Here is a 22,217-nt window from a genome sequence, read left to right on the forward strand (position 1 = left end):
TGAAGCTGACGCTCCGGTGCTTCAGAAGCGCTGTGTCGAAGCTTGATTTGTTTGGCCAGAGTCACGTGATCAGTGACGTCCGAAGCTTCATTTAGAGCCTAACTGCTTCGGTGTCTGATTCCCTGGTTTATAAGCAGGTGAATCATTCGCGTTTTGATGGTGACAGATAGCGAACCAGTGATCATTCCACTGGGAGATTTGGAGGCAGCGAGGAAGAGAGGAGGTTCTGTTGTGTGGGAGAATTTTGAGTTGATTTTGGTCGATCGGGTGGGTTTTCCAGCTTTGTGTTCTGGCCCTTTGATTTTGTTTGTGCGTGTTTATTATATCTGAAAACAGGAAAAGGGAAAAATGTCAATAATCTGCTTCCATAATATAAATATCATTAAATAACTTTAGAAAAACTTCCACTTGATTCTTTACATGTAATGTTGTAAAAATATATATTTTATTGTTTAATTAATCTGAAAATGTTAGTCTGCCAAATGTGCAGCAGTTGAATGTATTTATTCTCTTTAGCTGATAGTTTGTGTGGTAGACTGTATAACTGCATCTCTACCAGTTTCTCTGCACTGCAGCCTCCTCTGTTCCATGTGAAGGGATTTCCCTTAAGGCAGGAGAAATTATCTCCACGAAAAGGAACAGGTTCGGCCATCGCACAGTGGAATACATTTTCTTTTTAAATAAAAATGAAAAAGGGTTACCTTAAATACATATTTTTAATTTGCAAGTTCATAAGCATTTTCTCTTTCCAGTTCACAATCAGTTCTAACCCCCAGGTCAAAAATATGTCTGGGAAAATTTCCCTAATGTAATATTATTTATAAATATACCTGTCTAGCGGTTAATTGCATAAGTGCATGGAGGCAGGACCTCAGAGCAGAAGCCTACTCCATAATGTGTTGTACATTATTATATGTATTTATTATATGTAATGTGGTATTTTTCAATTATTCTATTTACCAACATCAAGAAGTCACAAGCAAAGGAAGACCACACAACGGTGCATGTTTAAACAAGGAGAGTTTATTAAACAAATAAACCACATTTTTTAACCCCCCAAAAATACACGTTCAAAGCAACACAACGGCGGCCCAATATCAGACAGAATTCCACTCTGTCGAGTGGGCAATCATTATGAAGCAGTTGGTTTTATTTTGTGGATTCAAGCTGCTCTTCATATTTTTGGCCTCCAGATGTCACCAGAGAGGACTGTGTTGAAAAGCTTCGAGTAATGAAATACTTTAAAATTATATTTTGGGGATAAAATTTAGAAGATCGACCCCTAATTACCTGTTTCTTTTATGGAGAAGGAGGGCAAGTGCTCTAAATACTGCACGGCCCTAAATCTACATAAAACAGAAACCAAAGAGTACATCTATTTTACCTTTAAAGTGAAATTCAGAATAGATCGATAAGAAATAACTCGCGGTGATTTATTAATAAAGTTCAGGCTGGGTCATCTTAGCTGCAGCCCTTGAATGCAGCATAGGACAGCCCGTGAACGTCACACCGTTCTCGAAGCTACCACAGGTGAGCTCGTGCGCCAGGCCTCGTTCCTCCAACGTTTATGTCACGAGTGTCCAACTCGTCCTCGAGAGCTGCTGTCCTGCAGCTTTTACATGCATCTTTACTCCAACACAGCGTTAATCTAATGGTTAGATGACCTCTTTAGCATGAAACCGAGTTTGGCAGAAGCCTGGTAACAAGCCATTCATTTGGTTCAGCTGTGTCGGAACAAGGATGCATGTAAAAGCTGCAGGACAGCAGCTCTCAGAAATGGAATTGGACCCTTTGGTTTATGTGACTGAACCTCGGTGTGTGGGAGATTTAGCACACAGGTAACGCTTTGTCTCACTGTTAGGTAAGCATGACTTGGATGGGGAAACGTGTAGGACCAAATAAACCTTTTCCCGCTTTAAACCTTTAGCGCAGCCTGTATGTGAGCCCGGCAGGAAACGGGGTTTACCCTCGGATGCTCCTGGTGTTTAACACATGCATACATTTTAAAAACGAAACCGTTCTACATGTAGCTGTCCTGAATTTATTATAGCTGAAAATGATAAAATCGTCTTGTAATTATTAGCATTACATTTTGCCACAGCCGCCATTTTCACCGGTTGGCTCCCAGTTTCGCTTGATTGGATTCAGAAATCTTTCACCAAAACTGGCCGAAATGATCTTGGATTCAGGCCCAAGGAGTCTTAATTTTCCGAAGCATACATGGGTCAGATCCAGCTGAAATAGAAATTCACAGAAACGTCCTAAAACCTGGAATAAACGAGTACTTTCGCACTTCCGGTGTCCTTCTTTTCGTGTTAATTGTTTTTCGAGTGGGGGGGTTGGTTGTGTCTCAGGTAAGATCTGTGGTTAACATGAGCCGGTTTCATATTTGTTTGCAAATACATGAAACTTTAGCTACTCCACGTCGAGACAGGTGTTTGCTAACAGGTTGAGATATTAGACACACTTTGGCACGATGCGGGTGACATTGAGTCTAGCAAACCACGGCGCGTTTGAAAAACTCCTTTGTTGTATTTAACTATGCTTTTGCTTTGCAGCTGAACCCTTCTTTCGTTCAGCTGCAGTCATGGCCACAAACAACGTGGTTACTGAAGCTAACAGGCTGGAACCCCAGGCAGCACCCGGGGATGGAGACGCTTCTGTTCAAGTCAGGATACAAGTCGCTGTCACAGCTGCAAGCATGTCACAGAGTGACTCTGTCTCAGCCCCGCCTAAAGTCGTCCCGAGTGGCCAGCCTTCAACCTGTGCAGTGTCAGGGCCTCGCACCTCACCTCCTGTTGTGGTGGTTGCAAATGCAGGCGTGAGTGCAGGTAACCAACAGACAACGAAACAGCCTCAGAACCAGGTGGCCTCCGTGAAACAGGTTACAACCACAGGAAGGACGGTGTTGATAACTGTTCCCAGATCAGCAACTGCACAGCCAGTCACTCCTCGACTGCCACAGGCCACCTCCCCACATCTCCCAGCCAATATCCAGATACCTCCAGGTGAGCTGCACAACCCGCTGACTGTAGTCTACACTGTAATCCCATTACAGATCCTCCTTTATTATATTCCAAAACCTTGTTGGACATGTGCTGTCTATAATTTGCTAATAAACACTTCAGTTAGACGTGTCACCTGTAAGGATAATTCATCAGTTTATTGTAGTGTTTGGGCCACATTTATGGCAGGTATGATGCTGATCCGCAGTGACAGTGGGCAGCTGATGCTAGTATCTCAGCAGGCTTTGGTTCAGGCTCAGCAGGGACAAAGACTTATCAGTGGTCAACCCACCAGGATACTTGCACCGCAGGTGGGTGCATGTGCGTGGCTGCTTTTCTATGTTATTTAATAATGACAGATGTGTGATTGCACCTGTGATGTCAGCTGCATGTCTGCTGTTCAGGTGTGTGCAGCAGCTGAAAGTAAAAGGAATGAGAATGTAACAGTGATCAAGATGACGCCTACTTCCAGTTTCCAGCAAGCAGCACCAGTCCAGAAGACTGCTGTGGTAAAATTACAGGAGTCTGTTTGCAGCTCACAGTCACTGATTGCATGTTATGCAGTGTATGACTGTGTGCACCTCTGACAGTTAGTTTGTTCTTTTAGGTATAGAAAGAAAATCCAAAAAATCGATGCAATAATTACACGACTGATGGACACATTTGTTTTCATTTGAAGTATAAAAAATGTCATTTAGTGACGGTGCTTGAACTTTGTGTTAATAACAATACGTCATCTTTAATCAGTAACACTAATGAAAACAGAATGATGCTGGAAAGTTGCAGTTTGATAGGATCCCGAGTTGAGTAAAAGCAGAGCTCTCCAATGAAACATAAAAAATAATGAGCAACAAACACCAGAGAGGCTCCTGCTGCTGTGATGCTGGCTTTTCTTTGCTGTTCCTGGTTTTAGTTTTTGGTGACTTTGTGTTCAGGTCATTGGTGTTGCCCCCAAACCAGCTCTTGTCCACACGGTGAACGTGGTGTCTGAGCGAGGCAGCCATGCTGGCACTCAGGCAGCAGGCGCTAAAAAGGAATCAGCGCCCACGTTTAGCAAGGTGAGTGCGACCAGGCCCAGCTCCCACCTGCACACTCAGCTTGACCTGGCTCAGCAAGAAGCCATCAAATGAGTTTTTATTTAGATTTTTACTGATACTGTTTATAAAATCCAAGGATTTGTTGTACTGTCAAAGAGGAAATCTTTTCACACAGTTTCCAGTTCAGACTAATTTTTGTAATCTTATACTGGTGTAGCCGCTTAGTTCTTCCTCTTTAAACCAACTTTGTCAGGGACAGCCAGTCAGAACAGAGTTTGAGTTAGGAGTGCAGGAATCCATATGAGGGATATCCTCTCACGAAACACACGACAAAAAGCAGCCACAAATTGAGTTTTTAGAGTAGATGATAACAGCTGAGATAACAGATGAGATGTGATTACTAAATATTTCACCAACAGGAGACGCTGGAAAGTGTGAAGAAGTGCAAGAACTTCTTGGTAACGCTGATCAAGCTGGCCTCCAGTGACTCCAGATCTGTGAACGTGGCTAACAATGTCCAAGCGCTGGTCAGGAGTCTGCTGGTACATCTCTGAAGACACTTTGTTTCTCCTGTTGTTTTTAACCTTGTTTACAAAAAGTATTGTTACTAGGCAGACTGAAAGAGGCTTGTTGGTAAGAGTTAATAAGTTGTTGTATTCTTGTGCTACACGTTTGTAATTTTTAATTCTTATCATGAAGTTCATTATTAAATTACCAGCTTATTTATTTATTTATTTATTTGTTAATTGATGAATTTTTTTACCTGCAGGAAGGAAAACTGGAAGCAGAAGCGTTTACGGAGCAGCTCTATGACACGTTGAAGTCGACTCCACAACCCTGCTTGGTGCCTTTTCTCAAGGTATTGAGAAGTAAAGCCTGTTGCTTCCTCATCTCCAGATGTCTGTGATTGATTTAAAAATAAAAACCTTTTTGCATTTGTGTAGACTGCGTTACACTTTGCTGAAAGGATGTGAATCACATTGATCATAGCTAGACTGTTACATATTTAGCTGATGACATTTCTGTTTCATCATTGCCACCAGAAAAGTCTTCCTGCGGTGCGTTGCCTTACTGCAGACCCCCAGTTATTCATCCAGAAAGCTTCAGCTTCCACACCCCCTCCCTCAACACCGTCCTCCAGCATAAAGCAGTCCAACACTGAGATAGGAAAAACCCTCCAGAACAGGCAGCAGGTAACCAGATGCAATATTTTATGGGGGGGAATTTGACATTAATTGTACCAAACATAAACCATGTCTGATCTGTGATCTTATTCATGGATGTTGACGTGATTAAAGGCATTGCTGAGCAGCACTGTTGTATTTGCAGCATCCATGGAGGTTCACAGTTTAACAAAAGTGAAATTCACTGACTTGAAATGCAAAAAGAAAAATCCAGCTGTGCAGTCGGCACAAGAATATATAGTCAAAACAGAAATCAGAGATGGTATACTGAGGAGGAATCGTGCTGTTTTAAATGCATTAAAATGTGGACCTGACTTTGGTCGTCTTGTATTTGCAGGACTGACAGTAAAAATATTTCTTCTTAGGAACATCCTCATGTTACATTAAGCATCCCACAGCTTTTCACGTTGCTGTGAAAGTGGATTAACATTAATGAGGTGTGTGTGTGTGTGTGTGTGTGTGTGTGTGTGTGTGTGTGTGTGCTCCAATTACCTGATTACACTGAAGAACTTAACATGATGCAACCTGAAGTAAGACATTTGAAATTATTCCACCTTTGTTTTATTGATTTCAGCCATGACACACACAGTTAGCAACAGCAAAGTCGATTTTGATTTCAGAACAATGTATGTCCATTATACCCTCCAACACCCCCCAATCCTGGATTCTTCCTCTTCCAGGTCCACACTAAACAAGACACGGCAGAGATCCAGTCTCCACACATAAAAATATCTCAAGCCACATCACCCAGTCACACACCCACACACACAAAAGAAAGTGAGTAACAAGCATAACCAAAAAAACCAGAAACTTCATAATGTCGCCTCGCTCAGTTCACTTCAGTCCCAGGAAGTAAAGTAATAGTGTCCACCAGTAAGAGAAATGATTTCCAGGTTTTGTTAAATTTCCTAATTGAACCTTTTAGAGAGAATCTAAGTTTTTCTAACTTTAAGTTAAAGAGTACGTCCCTCACCCAATGGTCATGAGTTGGGGATGGGGAAGCTTCCACTTCAACAGAATAAGCCTCCGAGCCAGTAAAGTGGTAAAGGCTAAGGCCTTTTTAAGGGGGCCAGATTACTGTAAACTGGGGGGGATGCCAAACATTGCGGAGAGTGGGTTAGGAGGGACAGTCCTCCAAAATGCACTCGGTTTAGAACAAGACCAAAACACGTGGACATGGTTGGCAGGTGATCTGCTACAGGCATCAGTAATGGTTGGATAGATCTTAGATAATTTTGTGTTTGTATAATGTGCTTTACAGACCACCTTGCACTGAATCAAAGCATGATGGGCACAAATTGAGGATGAGTGAATGAGTTTCAAAGCAGAATCCCACTGCTGTTCTGGCAGCTCTTCCTCCCATCTCAGCTTAGTAGGAGAAATTGGTTTGGGGACCAAAGCATCTAGTATTTTATACAAGGCTGGTATCAGTCTGTTTTGATGAGGGTTCGTCTGCAGGATCATATCCAGATTTGTTTCTGGAGGCCGATTGGAGAAAGTGAGGGAACTGCTTTTTTACAAAATCTAGCCTGAAGATAACGAAAAAGTTGGAATCAGGCAGGTTGTATTTAGACGATAGGTCAGCAAAAGATAGAAAGGTGTCCTGACTGTACAAGTCCTTAACAGCCCTGTCATTTATCTTTCCAACTGCTAAAGGCCGCATCAGTGTTTGAAGGTGCAAAATTGCAATTCTTTAGTAAAGGTGTTAGCAAAGACGGCCCACGTAGCCCAACGTATTTTCTGAACTGTCGCCAAATAGTTACCGTTTCCTTAGCTATTGGATTCTCCCCAACAAGGGTCGGAGAGAAAGGGAGTGGTGAGCTGAGTATTGATGATGATGAGTAACGGCAGATAATAAGTAACAGTAACTTAACCCAGAGAATAAAGTCAGCCCCCAAGCCAAAGCTATCCATCACCTCGTAGAGGAGGCTCCACTCGACGCGGTCGAAAGCTTTCTCTGAGTCATGAGATACCACAACCTCTGGAATTGAATTGCACGATGTCTGGATAATATTCAAGAGGCGTCTTGAATAATGATATGAGTGCCTGCCGGCTGTGAACCCCGTCTGATCGAAGGAGATGATTTGTGGCAGAACACGTTGTAGCCAAAGTGCGAGAATTTAGAAAGTATTTTAAAATCAATATTTAAAAGAGGAATTGGTCCATAACTGCTGCACAACAGAGGATCCTTGTCTTTTCTCAAGATTAAACAAATAGTAGCTTCGGACAAAGTCTTGGGTAATTGACATTTTGAAAAGGCTTCATTATACATATCTTTCAACAATGGTGCCATAAGATCAGCATTGGCTTCATAGTATTCTGCAGAGTAGCCGTCAGGGCCCAGCGATTTACCCGTGTTTGAGGATTTAATGGCTTCTTGCACCTCTGCTACAGTAATTGGTCCCCCTAAGCCCTTCGTCAGATCTCTATCTATTCTTGGAAAATGTATATTTTGGAGAGTTTCTTCTGATAGAGGTGGAGAGCTTGAAGTGTACAGATCGAAATAGAAACAAACAAATACTTCATTAATTCCCTCTGGGTCCGATATTATGTCGGAGCCAGACGTTTCCCTGCCTTATCACCGGATTCAAAAAAGCGTTGCTTTGTCTTAATTAATTGAACCATAGCTGTTGCGGTGGTGGTTAAATTGAGCCTGGCTTGAAGTTTCACACGTTCTGTATAGAGGTTAGGATCTGGGTTCGATGCATATCTGCCGTCTAGATCTTTGATCTTATTCAATACACTGGGCGTGTAAGAAAGCTGAAACAAAGCTATAAGCTGGCCTCTCATGTAGGCTTTCGACGTTTCTCTTTTTTTTTTTTTTTTTGCCTGTCCCATTTGGTTCTTTAGCCGTCAGAATTGTTGTCTGAAGACCAACAAGGATACCCAATGGATTTATTTTGCCAAATGGATCATCGTGGCATTGCCGTATTGGTCCATTTGGTCGATCTTTGTTTTTATTATTTATTATATTTTATTTTCAGATGTTACAGACGGGACAGACATGAGTAAGAGATAGGAAAGGGAGAAAGAAAGAGGAAGGAAAAGCAGAAGGGGAGAGGGACAGTGAGAAAGGGGGGGAGAAAAAAAAATAAAAATCTCCTGGATCACCTGTTGAGAGAAGAATAGAAAACAAGCAGAAAAAAACCAAAGCAACATACTAAACACAACACCATCGCATTAATCTAGCTAAGTGTAAACAGCAGTAAATACTAAATATTCAATGTTGTTGTGCAGCACGCAGGACAGATGTGCTTCGAAGTAGCAGCCAAGAAAGGTGTAATTTGGGTCTACGAGCAGTGATCACCTGTGTGCATACCTGTGTGGATCAGCATGCTTGTATTCCAAAGGTTTCTCCATGTAACGATCTGCTAGGGAGTGTGGGGGGGCCACAGCCCCGTCCTCCGGGGTGTGAAGCGGGTATGGAGGAGATCAAAACTCCAGACATCCAGAGGCCCCCAGAACACAAGAGACCAAGGAAGACCAACAGAGGGGCAGCTGCGCCACTGTCCCAGAAAGAGCTGAGGAGAGTCCCAGATGAGGGCTCACTCAGCAGCCGCGGAGCAGAAGCCAGGGGGAGTTGCAGTGACGCGCCCGTGAGCTCCGCCGGCCCCCAGCTGTGCCTGAGTGACCGAGCCCCAGGCCGAGAGGCCGGGGGCACCCCACCTCCGAAGTGGCCCGAGCGAGCCCCAGGCTCCAGGCCCCGATAAGCGGCCGCCAAGGAGTGAGCCGGTGTGTACCTGGACGCCCACCCCCAGACACAAAGAACCACCAACGCACCGATGTCTGAGGGAGTCCGCCACTGGCAGGGGAAGTGGTGGTAGGTGGAGATTAGGGCTGAACGATTATGGAAAATAATCTAATTGCGATTTTTTGCCCCAATATTGCGATGCGATATGCGATTATTTTTTAAGGTCTTTGTCTTCTGTATTATTAAACAAAGACAAGCAATACATCATATAGTATGGCCAATACTATATTACATTAATTTTAAACTGTTCTTTCCTGGAAGACAGACCTCTGTTATGATGACATGAGGTGATGCATGAATTGATGACTGACATTTTTATTTAACTTCTTCAATCACAACAGTATATTTGAACATACACAATAGTTTATTTTTAGCTTACAAACATCTGAGCATAAAGTGCTGACAAGGAACCCTGGTGTAAACATTAAAATGAAAGTCAGTACAATGTGCAGATTGCAGAAATATACATAAACAAAATCAGTGGCTTTACCACACTCAGTTTTTCGACATCTGTGAACTACTAGACAGTCATTCAATTAAAAAATAATATTAAATAAATAAAACTAATAAATAAAAAATACACACATCTTACTGATCTCTGCAGTCAGTAACATTACACATAAAGTGCAAACATAATAGCAATTGTATAAACACACACACAAACACGCCTTTAAAGTTTAAAGGCGTGAAATTGGACGGTCTAGTTCTGATTAGCGTCACCGCTGTCTCGGTGGAGTTTAATAAACTCGGCCGTCTGCTTCTTGCTATCTAAAATATAACCAGACACTGGCGTAAATTCTCGACTGTCTCATACTTCTGTTTAATAAGTTTTCTGTTTGACGTTTAGTCAGCTGTGTGAAAACCAAGGAGGAACCCACCCGGGGGATTAATAAAGTTTTATTTTATCTAATCTAATAACTTTAATCTCAGCCAAACCGATTTACTCACGAACAAACAAAACACTGAAAAAAGCCCAACAATAACATTTTTAGGTTGTCTAAGTGACTTACATATCACGTTTAACCCGAGCAGCGAAACTCCGCGGTGATCTGAAAATGATGTGCCGGGAGTTGTGCCGTTCTCGGCCGCATCAGTAACCCTCGAGCTCCCGGCTAGCTGTCGAGCTGGTGGGTAGCAGACGCCTCTGAAAACGTCGAAGCACTTTTGCAAATATGGGATATCTTGATAAACCGAGCAGATATTCGATGTTTACACAGCTACTTTCTCGCCTGAAAATATGTTAAAAGTTTATTTTGTGACCCAGAAAGATTAGTATGAGTAATTTTAAAACTTAGTAGCGGCTGCCATTGCTGGAAACTGGAGTTTGGCTGGGCCGCGCTATGAATTCTGGGATATGGTAGTAATTTGGACAGCCTTCGGCGCGTCGCTGTGACGTAATCGGTCTACAAATGCGGCCTCAGGAGGATGCAGCCCATGAATTTGGACATGTCCAGAGTATAATCGCAGCCTTTGCGGTTAGAAAATTGCACTTGATCATGTCGCGATATTATCGCAAATGCGATATATCGTTCAGCCCTAGTGGAGATAGGCCTCCAAACCTTGGAGGGCCTGAGGTGTCCCCAGAGAGGTGGCGTCTGATACCCAACCTGACATATAGACACAGACATACAGGCACACACAGACACAAACATCCATTCCCCCCCCCCCCCCCCCCCCCCCCCCCCCCAATGCTCTCATATACACTTACTCCACACTCAACCAACGTGGAGACAGACATAAAGAGACGCTGTACACACAATCACACTCCCCAAGCGTACTCTACAAACCGGGTCTAGGTACCCTTGCCCCTGGAGGGGGAACTGCACCCAGACCCAGGTGGTGTTACCCTTTTCCCTGCGGTGGGGGGAGGCAGACCGCCCCGACTCCGTAGCAGCAGGGAGGCCCCACACCCCAGACCGCAGTCGGACGGCCAACTCCTCCTCCTAGCCCTCCCGCTCCAGCAGGCCGCAGAGAACGGGGGTGGGAGAAGACTCCAAACCTCCCTCCACCCGCTCATTGTAGTGTTGATGCATGTGTGTTCTAAGGTGCATTTAAAACCCAGGAGGGCATGGAGCTACCTGCCGTTTCTCATAGTACACCTCTCGACACTTCAGTGGAATCATTCAATTCAAGGAAACGTGAAAGATAAGATAAGATAACCTTTATTAGTCCCACACGTGGGAAATTTGTTTTGTCACAGCAGGAAGTGGACAGTGCAAAAGTTATGAGGCAAAAATTATAATACAATAAGAATAAATACAGTACACAACTGTACAGAATAGAATAAAATAAAATACTATATACAGTAGAATAAAATAAAATAAATATACAATAAGATAAAAATAGAATACAAATACAAATACTATATACAACTGAGTAAAAATACAACGATGACAGAAAGGATTATTGCACTTAGTATTATTGCATATGTATGGATGTGTGTGCTTGATCAGTTAAAGTCTTTGTTGTGGAGTCTGACAGCAGTGGGGAGGAAAGACCTGCGAAATCTCTCCGTCCCACACCGTGGGTGCCGCAGTCTCCCACTGAAGGAGCTGCTCAGTGCTGTCACAGTCTGCTGCATGGGGTGGGAGATGTTGTCCATCAGGGATGACAGCTTAGCCGCCGTTCTCCTGTCACTCACCACCTCCACTGGGTCCAGAGGGCATCCTAGAACAGAGCTGGCCCTTCGGATCACCCTGTTCAGTCTCTTCCTGTCCCCAGCAGAGATGCTGCCGCCCCAGCAGACCACGCCATAAAAGATAGCAGAAGCCACAACAGAGTCATAGAATTTCTTCAGGAGTGGGCCCTCCACTCCAAACGACCTCCGCAGCAGGTACAGCCTGCTCTGCCCTTTCCTGTAGAGGGCGTCTGAGTTATGAGTCCAGTCCAGTCTGTTGTTCAGATGAACACCAAGGTACCTGTAGCTGTCCACAGCCTCAATGTCCATACCTTGGATGTTCAGTGGTTGCAGTGGAGAATGCTTGTGCCTGCGGAAGTCTACCACCAGTTCCTTGGTTTTACTGGCGTTGATCTGGAGGTAGTTCAGCTGGCACCAGTCCACAAAGTCTTGGGTCAGACCTCTGTACTCCTTGTCGTCCCCATCAGTGATGAGGCCGACTATTGCAGAGTCATCAGAGAACTTCTGCAGGAAGCACTGGGTGGAATTGTGGGAGAAGTCTGCAGTGTAGATGGTGAAGAGGAACGGAGCCAGAACCGTTCCCTGTGGGGCCCCCGTACTGCAGACGACCCTGTCCGACACACAGCCCTGAGTCCTCACATACTGTGGTCGGTCGGTGAGGTAGTCCAGGATCCAGGTAGTGAGGTGATGGTCCACTCCAGAGTTCACCAGCTTGTCCTTTAGAACCGAGGGAAGAATGGTGTTGAAGGCACTGGAGAAATCAAAGAACATGATTCTCACAGTGCTTCCAGCGGTCTCCAGGTGAGCGAGGGAACGATGTAGGAGGTGAATGACGGCATCATCCGCTCCAATGCCAGGCTGGTAGGCAAACTGAAGTGGGTCCAGTGATGAGCTTATTAGGCGCCGAAGCTGAGCCAGGACCAACCGCTCCAGGGTCTTCATCAGGTGGGATGTCAGAGCCACCGGCCTGTAGCTGTTGAGGTCCTTGGGGCGTGAAGTCTTTGGCACTGGTACAACACAGGAGGTTTTCCAGAGCTGTGGGACTCTTCCCAACCTCAGGCTGTGATCTGAAACATTTTGTGTAGTCATCCCTTATCAACAGGCTAGAGTTGAATCTCCAGTGTTTAATGGGTCGAGACGGGGTCGCTAATAACGCATCAAAAGAAACTGGTGAGTGATCTGAAATGGGGATAGCACGATACTCCCAGTGGCTAATTTTACAGAGAAACCTAATATTGATAAGGAAAAGTCTATGCGTGTATATGTGTGGTGGGGATGAGAGAAACGGGAAAATGCCTTTGTCTTAGGATTCGCATGTCGCCATGGATCCACAGCTGAGTTTTGACAGATTCTGGGGTTTCAGCAGATTTACTCAGGGAACAGACCTTAGTTGACGATCTATCCAGCAGAGCGTCCTGAACCAAGTTAAACTCACCTCCAGTAATGAGATGATAGTTTTCCAAGTTTGGGAGTGAAGAGAAAAGTTTAGCTATAAAAGATTCATCGTCCCAGTCGGCCCGTACACGCTGCCAGTAACACAAGTGAGCCCTGCGAGTTTCCTGACACAAATCTGGGTCCGCATTAACTTTATGTTGCTCAAACAGAATATTATTACGAATAAGTATGGGTGTCCCTCTAGCCTTGCCGTTAAATTTGGAGTGATATATAAGTCCCGATCCAGTTTCTCTTGAGTCGCCTCACTTCTTTGTTGCAGAGACGCGCCTCTTGAAGAAAAACCACATCTCCTTTCAACTGCTGTAAATGCGCCATGACTTTGTTAGTTTTGGTTGCATTTCCTGCACCCCTCACATCCCAGGAGACGATTCTAAGACCACTGATTGTGTTCAACATACCTTACTGTAGTCAGACGGGTCTATGATTTGTTGACTTGGCTAAGTTGACAGTGGCCGAGGGAAGACTGCTGTCTGTACTTGAGGTAATAGACTGTGAACAGGAAGGAAAAAAAACAAAACACCGGACTAGGGATGGGTATCGTTTAGGTTTTATCCGATACCGGTGCCGGTGCTCAAACGGTGCTCAAACCGGTGCTTAAAGAATGGAGAACACAAAATTGGTCCAAAAACCTCTCATGTTTAGCTGTTTTCCACTTTTTCTTTGGTCATTTTAGCCTTTTTGGCCAGGGTGAAGGGAGTATCTGCCATCAAACAAGAGGACAGCCGCATGTAGCTATGATGGTGTTTGCTAGTTCACCTTACATGCATTAATGTAATAACGTGGTTAGCCTACTCAACGTAAATTACACACGAACAACATGAAGCTCCTCACGCAGAGAAGAACGGCTGCTGCTGCATCATCATCCTCATCATTTCTGCTACACTGGCAGGGCTAGGGGCCAGGACTCTCCTCTTCGTGTTTTTGGGGGATGTTGCTAACTCCGATAACAGGCACCACACCCGCAGTAGATGTGCTCGGTGTGAGGTCTCGCAGCAAGCTATCAAATACGGCGCATTTCTCGGCTTTTAAAAAAAACGCTATGCGTCGCCAGGTGTTTCATCAGATTCGAGGTGTTACCTCCTTTGACAGTATCACAGTATCAGCTTAAAGCACTTGTTGCTGCTGAGTTTGCATCTTTTGCTGTGAAGTACAGCCAGACTTTTGACCGCTTCGCCTTGGGCGTTTTTAATCTGTAGCTCTGCTCTAAAAGAACGTACGTACCTGGACCCGCCTACTATCCTCGGAAACGTAAAATGATTGGCTAGAATCCAAAGTGTATCACAGCTCAGGAAAAAAAAGCACCGAAATGTGCGCTGCTTTTCGGTCTGGTTACTACCGTTTATGTCAGAACCGGTGCCGTCATGGCACCGGATACCGGTACCCATCCCTACACCGGACAATACAAATACACATGGAACGACATAAACTGGACCTGGAAACCCCTGAAAACAAAACTTGCAAGTGTCCACTGCACAGCAGGGTGTAAACGTTCCCCTGCAAAGACTTCGGCATCACCACTCTATCTTCCCTGTGGCGGCTAAGGTCTCACTATGAAAATACACCTTGTCCTTGTTCTACTAGAAAAATTGAGAACCAGGTTGTATCTTACTATACAAAAACACACAAAAGAAAAACACACAAAAAATCAGAGGTGTTGTTGTCCAACATTTGAAATTATAGTTAAGATATTAAGAGCCTTTTTTATTATATTTATACAAATGTGTATGAGATATTTAGATGGCATAGAAAGTTACAGCTGGAGTCATTTTTATGATCATAGTGTTGGATTTATGATGATGACCTTTTTTTAAAATGCAGGTTTTCCAGCCTCGAGGAGTGGCTCTGAGACCTGGCCTGACGACATTAGTCCAGTCCAGAAATTGCATATCTAAGAAACCCACCACTCTGCCCATAGTGGGATACTCGGGAAAAAACTTCTCAGGTAAACTTTGTTAAAATTTAGATTTGGAGCCACGTCGAGGTGAACACAGAACTGATCAATCAGCTCATTTTTGTTCCTCTAGTTGTTTATTTCATTGTGAGGGTGTTGTTTTGTTTTTTTAATAATTGTACACAGTCAGGGTGCTTCAGTGTGTCCTCACAATGTTTCAGGAGACCTAAATGTGTTTTTTAGGCTTTAGAAATTCAAAAGTGTAGTGGAATTACATGTACAGACCATATGACACCAAGAGACGCTTGCATGACCCTGGCGTGCTCTCACTCTTTATGCATTTTGCTGTTTTATAGGAGGTTTTTCGGTAAAGCAGCCCTTCCCTCGTGAGCCACCTAATTCTACCAAATTTGCATTCAGAGACAGTTCAGGATCTTACAAGTAAGATATAAAGTTCACACATTTGAGACTTTAATAGGAATTTTGTGGTGGTTGGAATCGGTGCACTATGGGGTGGATGAAAGGAAGTGTGTAAAAGCAGCCCTACATCCAGCTGTTTGTCCTTCAAAGTGGAGCTGTGCTGGTTCACACAGCTCGCACCCTTCATATGCACAATCCGCCGTCACAGAGAGGGGGTGTCTTCATCTGTGGCAGGTGGTTGTGTGACATCTGAGATCCAACAGTCACCTAATGTTGCATGATGAGAGAATATTAAGCAGCAGTCTAACTGCAGCAGCAACATTTAATCACAAACGTCCTCAGCACAAATGTGTGTTGTGTCCCAGAGAAGATGATGATATTAATGACGTCACCTCCATGGCTGGAGTCAACCTGAGAGAGGAGAACGCACAGATCTTGACCAGCACGGTTGGTGCTGTGGTGCAGTCGTGTCAGGATCAGCTGTTCCTGTCCACTCACCCGGTGCTCAGCAGAATCCTTCACACAGGTACAAGATCCACACTGAGACACATGTTTATTACAGACACTGTCTCAGACTAGTCTCTGAGACTCCCAGGATGTGATATTGTCATGCACCCTCTGTTAGGACAGGCTCTGGGAGTAACCGATGTTGGTCCAGATGTGGTTGCTTTGGTTTCTCATGCTACTCAGGAGTTTCTTCGTGGGCTGCTGGAGAAACTCACTGTAATGGCAGAACACCGCAAGACAGCCCTGAAGGTAAAGATGTAAAACACAGGCATGAATAAGACCCGAGCAGGGATGCATCTACTAACGCCACGAGGTGTTAATACATGCATCAGCCGCTCATCTGAAAAACCCAGCTGAGGTAATGTCCATCTAGTTTACTGTGGCATTCCTGGTGCTTGGCACTTGTTAAGATGTTGTTAACAAGATGTTATTTTGAAGCACTATCATATACTTTATATGGAGACATGGCCTGCAAAGGACCGTGAACCTGTGGCAAACTAATGCAACATGTGGTCCCTTTGTGTTAAATTTGTCTTTCAACAGCAGAACTCGTGGCACACGCAAGTCAGTGACGTTCGTTCTCAGCTTCGCTTCCTGGAGGAAATTGAGACCTTGCAGAAGAAGAAGAGAGATGAGGAGGAGAGGGAGAGATTGCTGCGTTTTGCCAGAGTAGGTGAAGCCAGAATAAGGCTGCAACACGATTAGTGTTTTTAGATTCAATGTGTCTTTGAAAACAACTACTGAGAAGAGTTTGTGCATTAAATCCTGGATTACATGTCTGGTTGTGATCACAGAGTCGCTCTCACACTGAAGATCCAGAGTATCAGCAGCTCAAGCAAAAAGCCAAAGAGGTGCGTTTCCTTCTCTAAAACCTCCACAGGAGTCATTCTTCCACCTGCCCCCGTTTATGTTGGTGTTTGTGAGCTCTGTTTACTCTGGGAGGCAGAAACTGTTGTTCTGACTGCAGGTTGGAACTGTGAAGAAAGAACATGTATGTAACATGAACATTGCCACTATAAGTCCAAATTTAAAGGCTTGATTGTTTTTTGAGCCACATGTGACCACTTTTCAGATAAAAGTCAACTTAAAATTATCAGGAGGGTGTCAGGTAACACTACTGGTTAGTACGCATCGTCCATAGACTGTTTGACTTCACAGAGGGAGGGATTGTAAACCTTAACTGAACAATGCTACATGTGGGCTGAATACAGATCAGCTGAAAGGGAAGGACAGGCGAAGTAACAGCAGTAAGAGTGGCCGAGGTGACCTGCTGTTCCCGTCCCATCATCACGGAGATGAAGTCTAGAAGACTCGAGCAGGCCTGTGTCAGTCGAAGTAGCCACACCTCTGTTAATTCTGAAGCCTTGATAAGATTTAGTCTGTCAGTTGTAGTGAAGGAGAGATGCAGCCCACAGTCATTCATGTTCCAGGCCATAAGCTTCTCTATTCTGCTGGAAATCTGGGTCATTGTGGGAACGGCAGTTCGTATTTTATCGCTGGCTTCATTTCAGCATCAGGAAGTCAAACTCTGTAAGTCCCTGCTACTTTTCATGCTAATTGTTCGTTTAATAATACGATGGTGTGTGTGATGTTTTTGGCTGGCAGGAGACGGAGTAGTGTGAGGAAGATGAAAGGCAGCGGTAGCACTGCGGCTATTTAAGGAGGCGGAAACGCCACACATGGCGTGTTTAGCTGTAGCTGTGTAGCTCGCAGCCATCACGCCCCCAGAGGCTTCTCCACAGCAACACAATCTGTTCATTTACATGCCCTCCCACCCCCACACACACACTCAACCTCTGCACTGCACACAAGCTAGCACTTTGCCAAGTCTGTACCTACACAAGTACTGAGAGTATGAGTAGGTACAAACTGAAAGGATTCCCACTGGTGAATATCGTGCCTTTAGTGACACGCACTTAACAAAGTTGGTGTGGATTTGATTAACAAATCTTTGCCATAATTTGTCATATATATTTAGCTACAGCTGCCTCATCAAGCAAAGTGCATTTGCCTCTAAACCCTGGCTTATATATTGCATGTATAAAACAATGACAGTGTGTCCACGTATGCATACAGAAAATATGTGTGAAAACATAAATGTTTACAAATTCGTTGTCTTCTCTTTTCAGTTGCAACAAATAGAGGAAGCTCAGCTGCAGCAGAGGGAGGCCAACCTCGCTGCTCTGGCTGCCATTGGCCCTCGCAGGAAGAGACCCCTGGATCAGGCCGACAGCCAGGTGGGTGCACAAAGTTTTGTTTTCTATTCTTTTGTGGTCTGAATGGATCATTTCAGAAACATCTTTTCTAATTTGATATCTGTGAATGTTTAACCTGCTGCTGTAAAACTGCTGCCCTCCTCAGCTGATGAAGACACAGCAAATCTAGAACCTGCTGCAGTTAGCCTGTATAAGACTGTTAGTTTAGCTCATTGAGTCTTTAATTCTTTGTGTGTTTAAGTCGCAGCGCTTCAGGCTGTAGGTTTATAGATGGGGACGCTCTGTTAGCTGCACACTCTACCCGCTGCCTTTGAACTCCATTACCCAGAGGAAAAGACTGCGTGCCGCCTCTGTTTCCTCTCGCTGCTGCAGGCCTTCCTCCACGTCTGTACAGACTTTACCTCAGCTAGTTCAGCAAACATTGACAGGAAGCATGGAGTAGTGATGGAGAGAGCGCCATCTTTGCACAGATGTTCTTTTTCAATATCGAGTTAGTGCTCAGATCACACATCAGTTATGTTATCAGTAACCAGAAGAAGCCTTTCCCCTTCATTTTAAAATGTTTTAGACATGGTTTGAAATGAGACTGATTTAAGTGTGATCGCGGAGAATATTTGAAACCTTGTTACAAAGGCAAAGCAACATATTAGCTACCTAACAGGAAAGATGCTGTTTTAAAACCTGCCAATGAGATTATTTTTATTATGTCAGGATAATTACGAGCATAAAACTGAACGAGGGAGACGTCCTCTCCGTACTCTTGCTGGTGGATGGATCATCACCTCTGGGCTGCTTTGTTTTAAGAGATCAGATTAAATTAAATCTGTAGCAGCCAAGCGAGCTGAAGAGCAGGAGCATGTGTTTATGCTCCAGCAGGTTCATGCAGGGAGGGTAACACAGAAACTGTGTCTGTGTGTCAGGTGTGTGTGCTGCCCAGACCAGGTGTTCACAGAGTGACCCGGCTGATCCTGAAGGATCTGCTGGTGTGTATGGAGGAGGAACCCTTTCTGCGTCACTCTCTCACCCTCTACAAAGCCATGCTTTGATCAGCTGATTGTCTTCCTGCAGTTGATCTAAAATAATTTGTTGGAGTCCTCGTTTTGTGATATTCTGTTTTGCTTTTTGTCACGGTTGGGTTCAGCTGCATTTGAATCGCAGTCAGTTTTGGTTTTGCTGTTGTTCTGTTGGAAAAACTAAATGTGAAAGTGAGCACAGCTGTGTGTCCGTGAGCTGTGTGGAAAAAGTAAAGTGACTGTGGTTTCCTGCTGGATTGTTGGGTTTTTTCCACGATTAAAAACATGTTGAAATTGCACATCTCACTGTGTCTTTGTTTCTTACCTACAGTTGCAGATTCTTTCCTCTGCGACAGAAGACTGTAGTGCAAAGGAAGTTTTGTTGCTTAACCAGGAAACTGTAGTTTTACCTCTGAGTTTTTAGGGTCATGAAGGTTCAAAAAAATAATAAATCTGAGTCTCAGGCTGACTCTGGACCCCGGAGTCAGTAGCTTGAAGCAGCCCAACTAAATATTCACTTGCACTTATTAAGGAAAGACATTCTTCACTTCTTACTTTTTTCTCTTCTTCGCTGCAAGTTGTGAGACCATGACATGATTTTTCTCATAGTTTGTAAAATATACGATCTACTGCCAGGATACCTGTCCATGAACCTGGCTAAACTGGGAAACCCTGAGTTGAGTAGGTGATCAGCTGTGTGACTGCTTGATGTGAGGGTAAGTGTAGCTGGTCAGTGCTACAATTACTTAAAGACTTGATTTGTAATATGGGCTGTTGGCACGATGCTGTCAGTCGGATAGCTCATTGCTGTAATTAAGCGTAGCTGAACTCAGTGATGCTGTGCAGTTCTGGCCTGTCGCTTGCATCCACACCAACAGCCAGGGAACAATCTTAAATAACCTTAGCAAGATGTTTTCAGGTAGCATGAAGAAGCACCAGCCCGCTGGAAGCGCCCACAAACCTGACATTTCTAGTCTTACAAAACTTCAGAAAATTAAGTCAGATGCCAAAAATCTGAGCTTTCCTGCGATTGGCTCCTAATGACTTTGTATGCTCAGTCACTGAATACAACTTTAAGTTTTTGTCAAACAGAATCTCCATTAGACTCAGAAATAGGGCTGCCACGATTTGTCGACTAGTCACGATTATGTCGACTATCAAAATCGTCGACGACTGATTTAATAGTCGACGCGTCGTTTGAAGCTTTGTAAGATCACAAAAGACGCAGGAATAAGTAGCAGGATTTAAGAGTGTAATAACGGACTGAAACAGAAGATGGCAGCACTGCATGTACAAGGATGTCAGCTACCGTTAAACCCCGAAGAAGAAGAAGCAGCTGTGTCCCAGAATTCATAGCGCGGCCCAGCGCAGTTTCCAACAATGGCGGCAGCTAGTTAGTTTTAATGTTACTCTTATTATTCTTTCTGGGTCACAAAATAAACGTTTAACATATTTTCAGGCGAGAATGTAGCTGTGTAAACCTCAAATATCTGCTCAGTTTATCAGGACACTGCATATTTTCAAAAGCGCTCCGACGTTTTCGGAGACGTCTGTTACCCACTAGCTCGTTAGCGAGCCGGGGGCTAGGCTCACTAGCGCGGTGAGAACACCGGACTCCCCGCAAATCGTTTTCAAACCCACCGCCGTCTTTCGCTACTCAGGTTAAATATATATGAGTCACTTAGATAACTTAAAATGTTATTGTTTGTCTTTTTTTTTTTTTTAGTATTTTATTTGTTCCTGAGTAAATCAGTTTGTCTGAGATTAAAGTTTTTACACAGCTGAATAAACATCAAGCAGACAGCTGATTATCAGAAGTGTGAGATGCTCCAGAATATACTCCAGTGTCCTGTTATATTTTAGATAGCAAGGAGTTTATTAATCTTCACTGAAACAATCTGCAAATTTCATTAAAATTCAATAAACTATCATCTTGTCTTTATTTTTAGTTAGCACAGACCTGAAACACTTAAAGCTGTAAGCTAATGATAGTTATATAAGAGCAGATGCTGCTGGTGCAATAAGCTGTAGTTTTACGTCCAATGGATGATGATCTGATTAGTCGACTAATCGCAAAAATAATCGGTGACTAGTCGACTATCAAAATAATCGTTTGTGGCAGCCCTACTCAGAAACACACTACGTAACGTTCATTAGCTAATGACTTGTCAATATTTAACTGCAGCCTCCGCAGTAAGACAACAATAGACTCTATAAAAGATGAATTTTACCACACGAGTGTCACCGTGGCCACGGTCGACTCGTCTCCATTATGACGCTAACGAGACCATAACTGAGAAAGTGAACAAAGTGGTGCAACAAATAGGTCTGTAAGATTAAAAAGACCATAAACTCCATCACAAAAGCATTGACTGAGATTAATGGATCAAGCAGCGGGGCTATTTTCACGTACAGCTGATCCCAGCACTGATCCTGCTGCTTGTTACACTGCAGAGTCCAGTTCAGTGCTTACAGGTGTTTGTACATGAGCCCAGAGTGAAGGACAAATGTGAAAATGTTCTCTGGTTCACATAAACCTGGAATCACATCTCGGATCATCAGCAGCCTAACAGCAGGGATTTCTTTGCTCTTTGTTGGCGTCGAGTCTTTTAGTTTTCCTTCTGACACCTCTTATATGGTAAATGGCCTGTATTTATATAGCGCTTTACTAGTCCCTGAGGACCCCAAGGCGCTTTACATATCCAGTCATCCTTCACACGCACAGCCACACACTGGTGATGGCAGCTACAGTGTAGCCACAGCCACCCTGGGGCGCACTGACAGAGGCGAGGCTGCCGGACACTGGCGCCACCGGGCCCTCTGACCACCACCAGTAGGCAACGGGTGAAGTGTCTTGCCCAAGGACAAAACGACCGAGACTGTCCAAGCCGGGGCTCGAACCGGCAACCTTCCGATTACAAGGCGAACTCCCAACTCTTGAGCCACGATCGCCCCGCTCTTACTCCATTTTAGATCTATGCTGTGACTAACAAGAAAAGACAAGTAGGGTTATAAACATGTCTGATGGATGAAGAATGACATATTTAAATCCCACTGCTTTGTTTTTATAGATCTGTTTCAACGTTTTCTCTCAGTAATA

At 44.1% G+C, this 22,217-nt stretch overlaps 1 protein-coding gene across 2 annotated transcripts; it reads left to right on the top strand.

The window, feature by feature from the left end:
- Window positions 1-1,500: 1,500 nt before the first annotated feature.
- LOC308397008 (transcription initiation factor TFIID subunit 4-like) lies at window positions 1,501-19,362 on the top strand. Of its 2 annotated transcripts, XM_080882720.1 has the most exons (16): window positions 1,501-1,530; window positions 2,559-3,008; window positions 3,195-3,316; window positions 3,410-3,514; window positions 3,941-4,063; window positions 4,462-4,584; window positions 4,812-4,901; window positions 5,086-5,235; window positions 14,889-15,012; window positions 15,318-15,402; window positions 15,747-15,907; window positions 16,007-16,137; window positions 16,432-16,557; window positions 16,683-16,739; window positions 18,018-18,125; window positions 19,025-19,362. In XM_080882720.1, the coding sequence occupies exons 2-16, from the start codon at window positions 2,588-2,590 to the stop codon at window positions 19,148-19,150; spliced, it is 2,052 nt and encodes a 683-aa protein (XP_080738846.1). In that variant the 5' UTR covers window positions 1,501-1,530; window positions 2,559-2,587; the 3' UTR covers window positions 19,151-19,362. The 2 variants fall into 2 exon arrangements, with proteins under 2 accessions (XP_080738846.1, XP_080738847.1); XM_080882721.1 differs by lacking the exons at window positions 1,501-1,530; window positions 3,410-3,514 and adding an exon at window positions 1,587-1,861.
- The last annotated feature ends 2,855 nt before the right edge of the window (window positions 19,363-22,217 follow it).

Source organism: Rhamphochromis sp. 'chilingali', assembly GCF_963969265.1.
Source record: "Rhamphochromis sp. 'chilingali' genome assembly, chromosome: 5".
Classification (NCBI taxonomy): Eukaryota; Metazoa; Chordata; class Actinopteri; order Cichliformes; family Cichlidae; genus Rhamphochromis; species Rhamphochromis sp. 'chilingali'.

Bases quoted from the DNA above. Each gene is read 5' to 3' on its own strand.
- LOC308397008 (XM_080882720.1), top strand. From the start codon at position 2,588: ATGGCCACAAACAACGTGGTTACTGAAGCTAACAGGCTGGAACCCCAG. The intron at 4,585-4,811 runs GTACATCTCTGA...TTTTACCTGCAG, and splicing joins CGCTGGTCAGGAGTCTGCTG to GAAGGAAAACTGGAAGCAGA. The intron at 15,013-15,317 runs GTAAACTTTGTT...GCTGTTTTATAG, and splicing joins CTCGGGAAAAAACTTCTCAG to GAGGTTTTTCGGTAAAGCAG.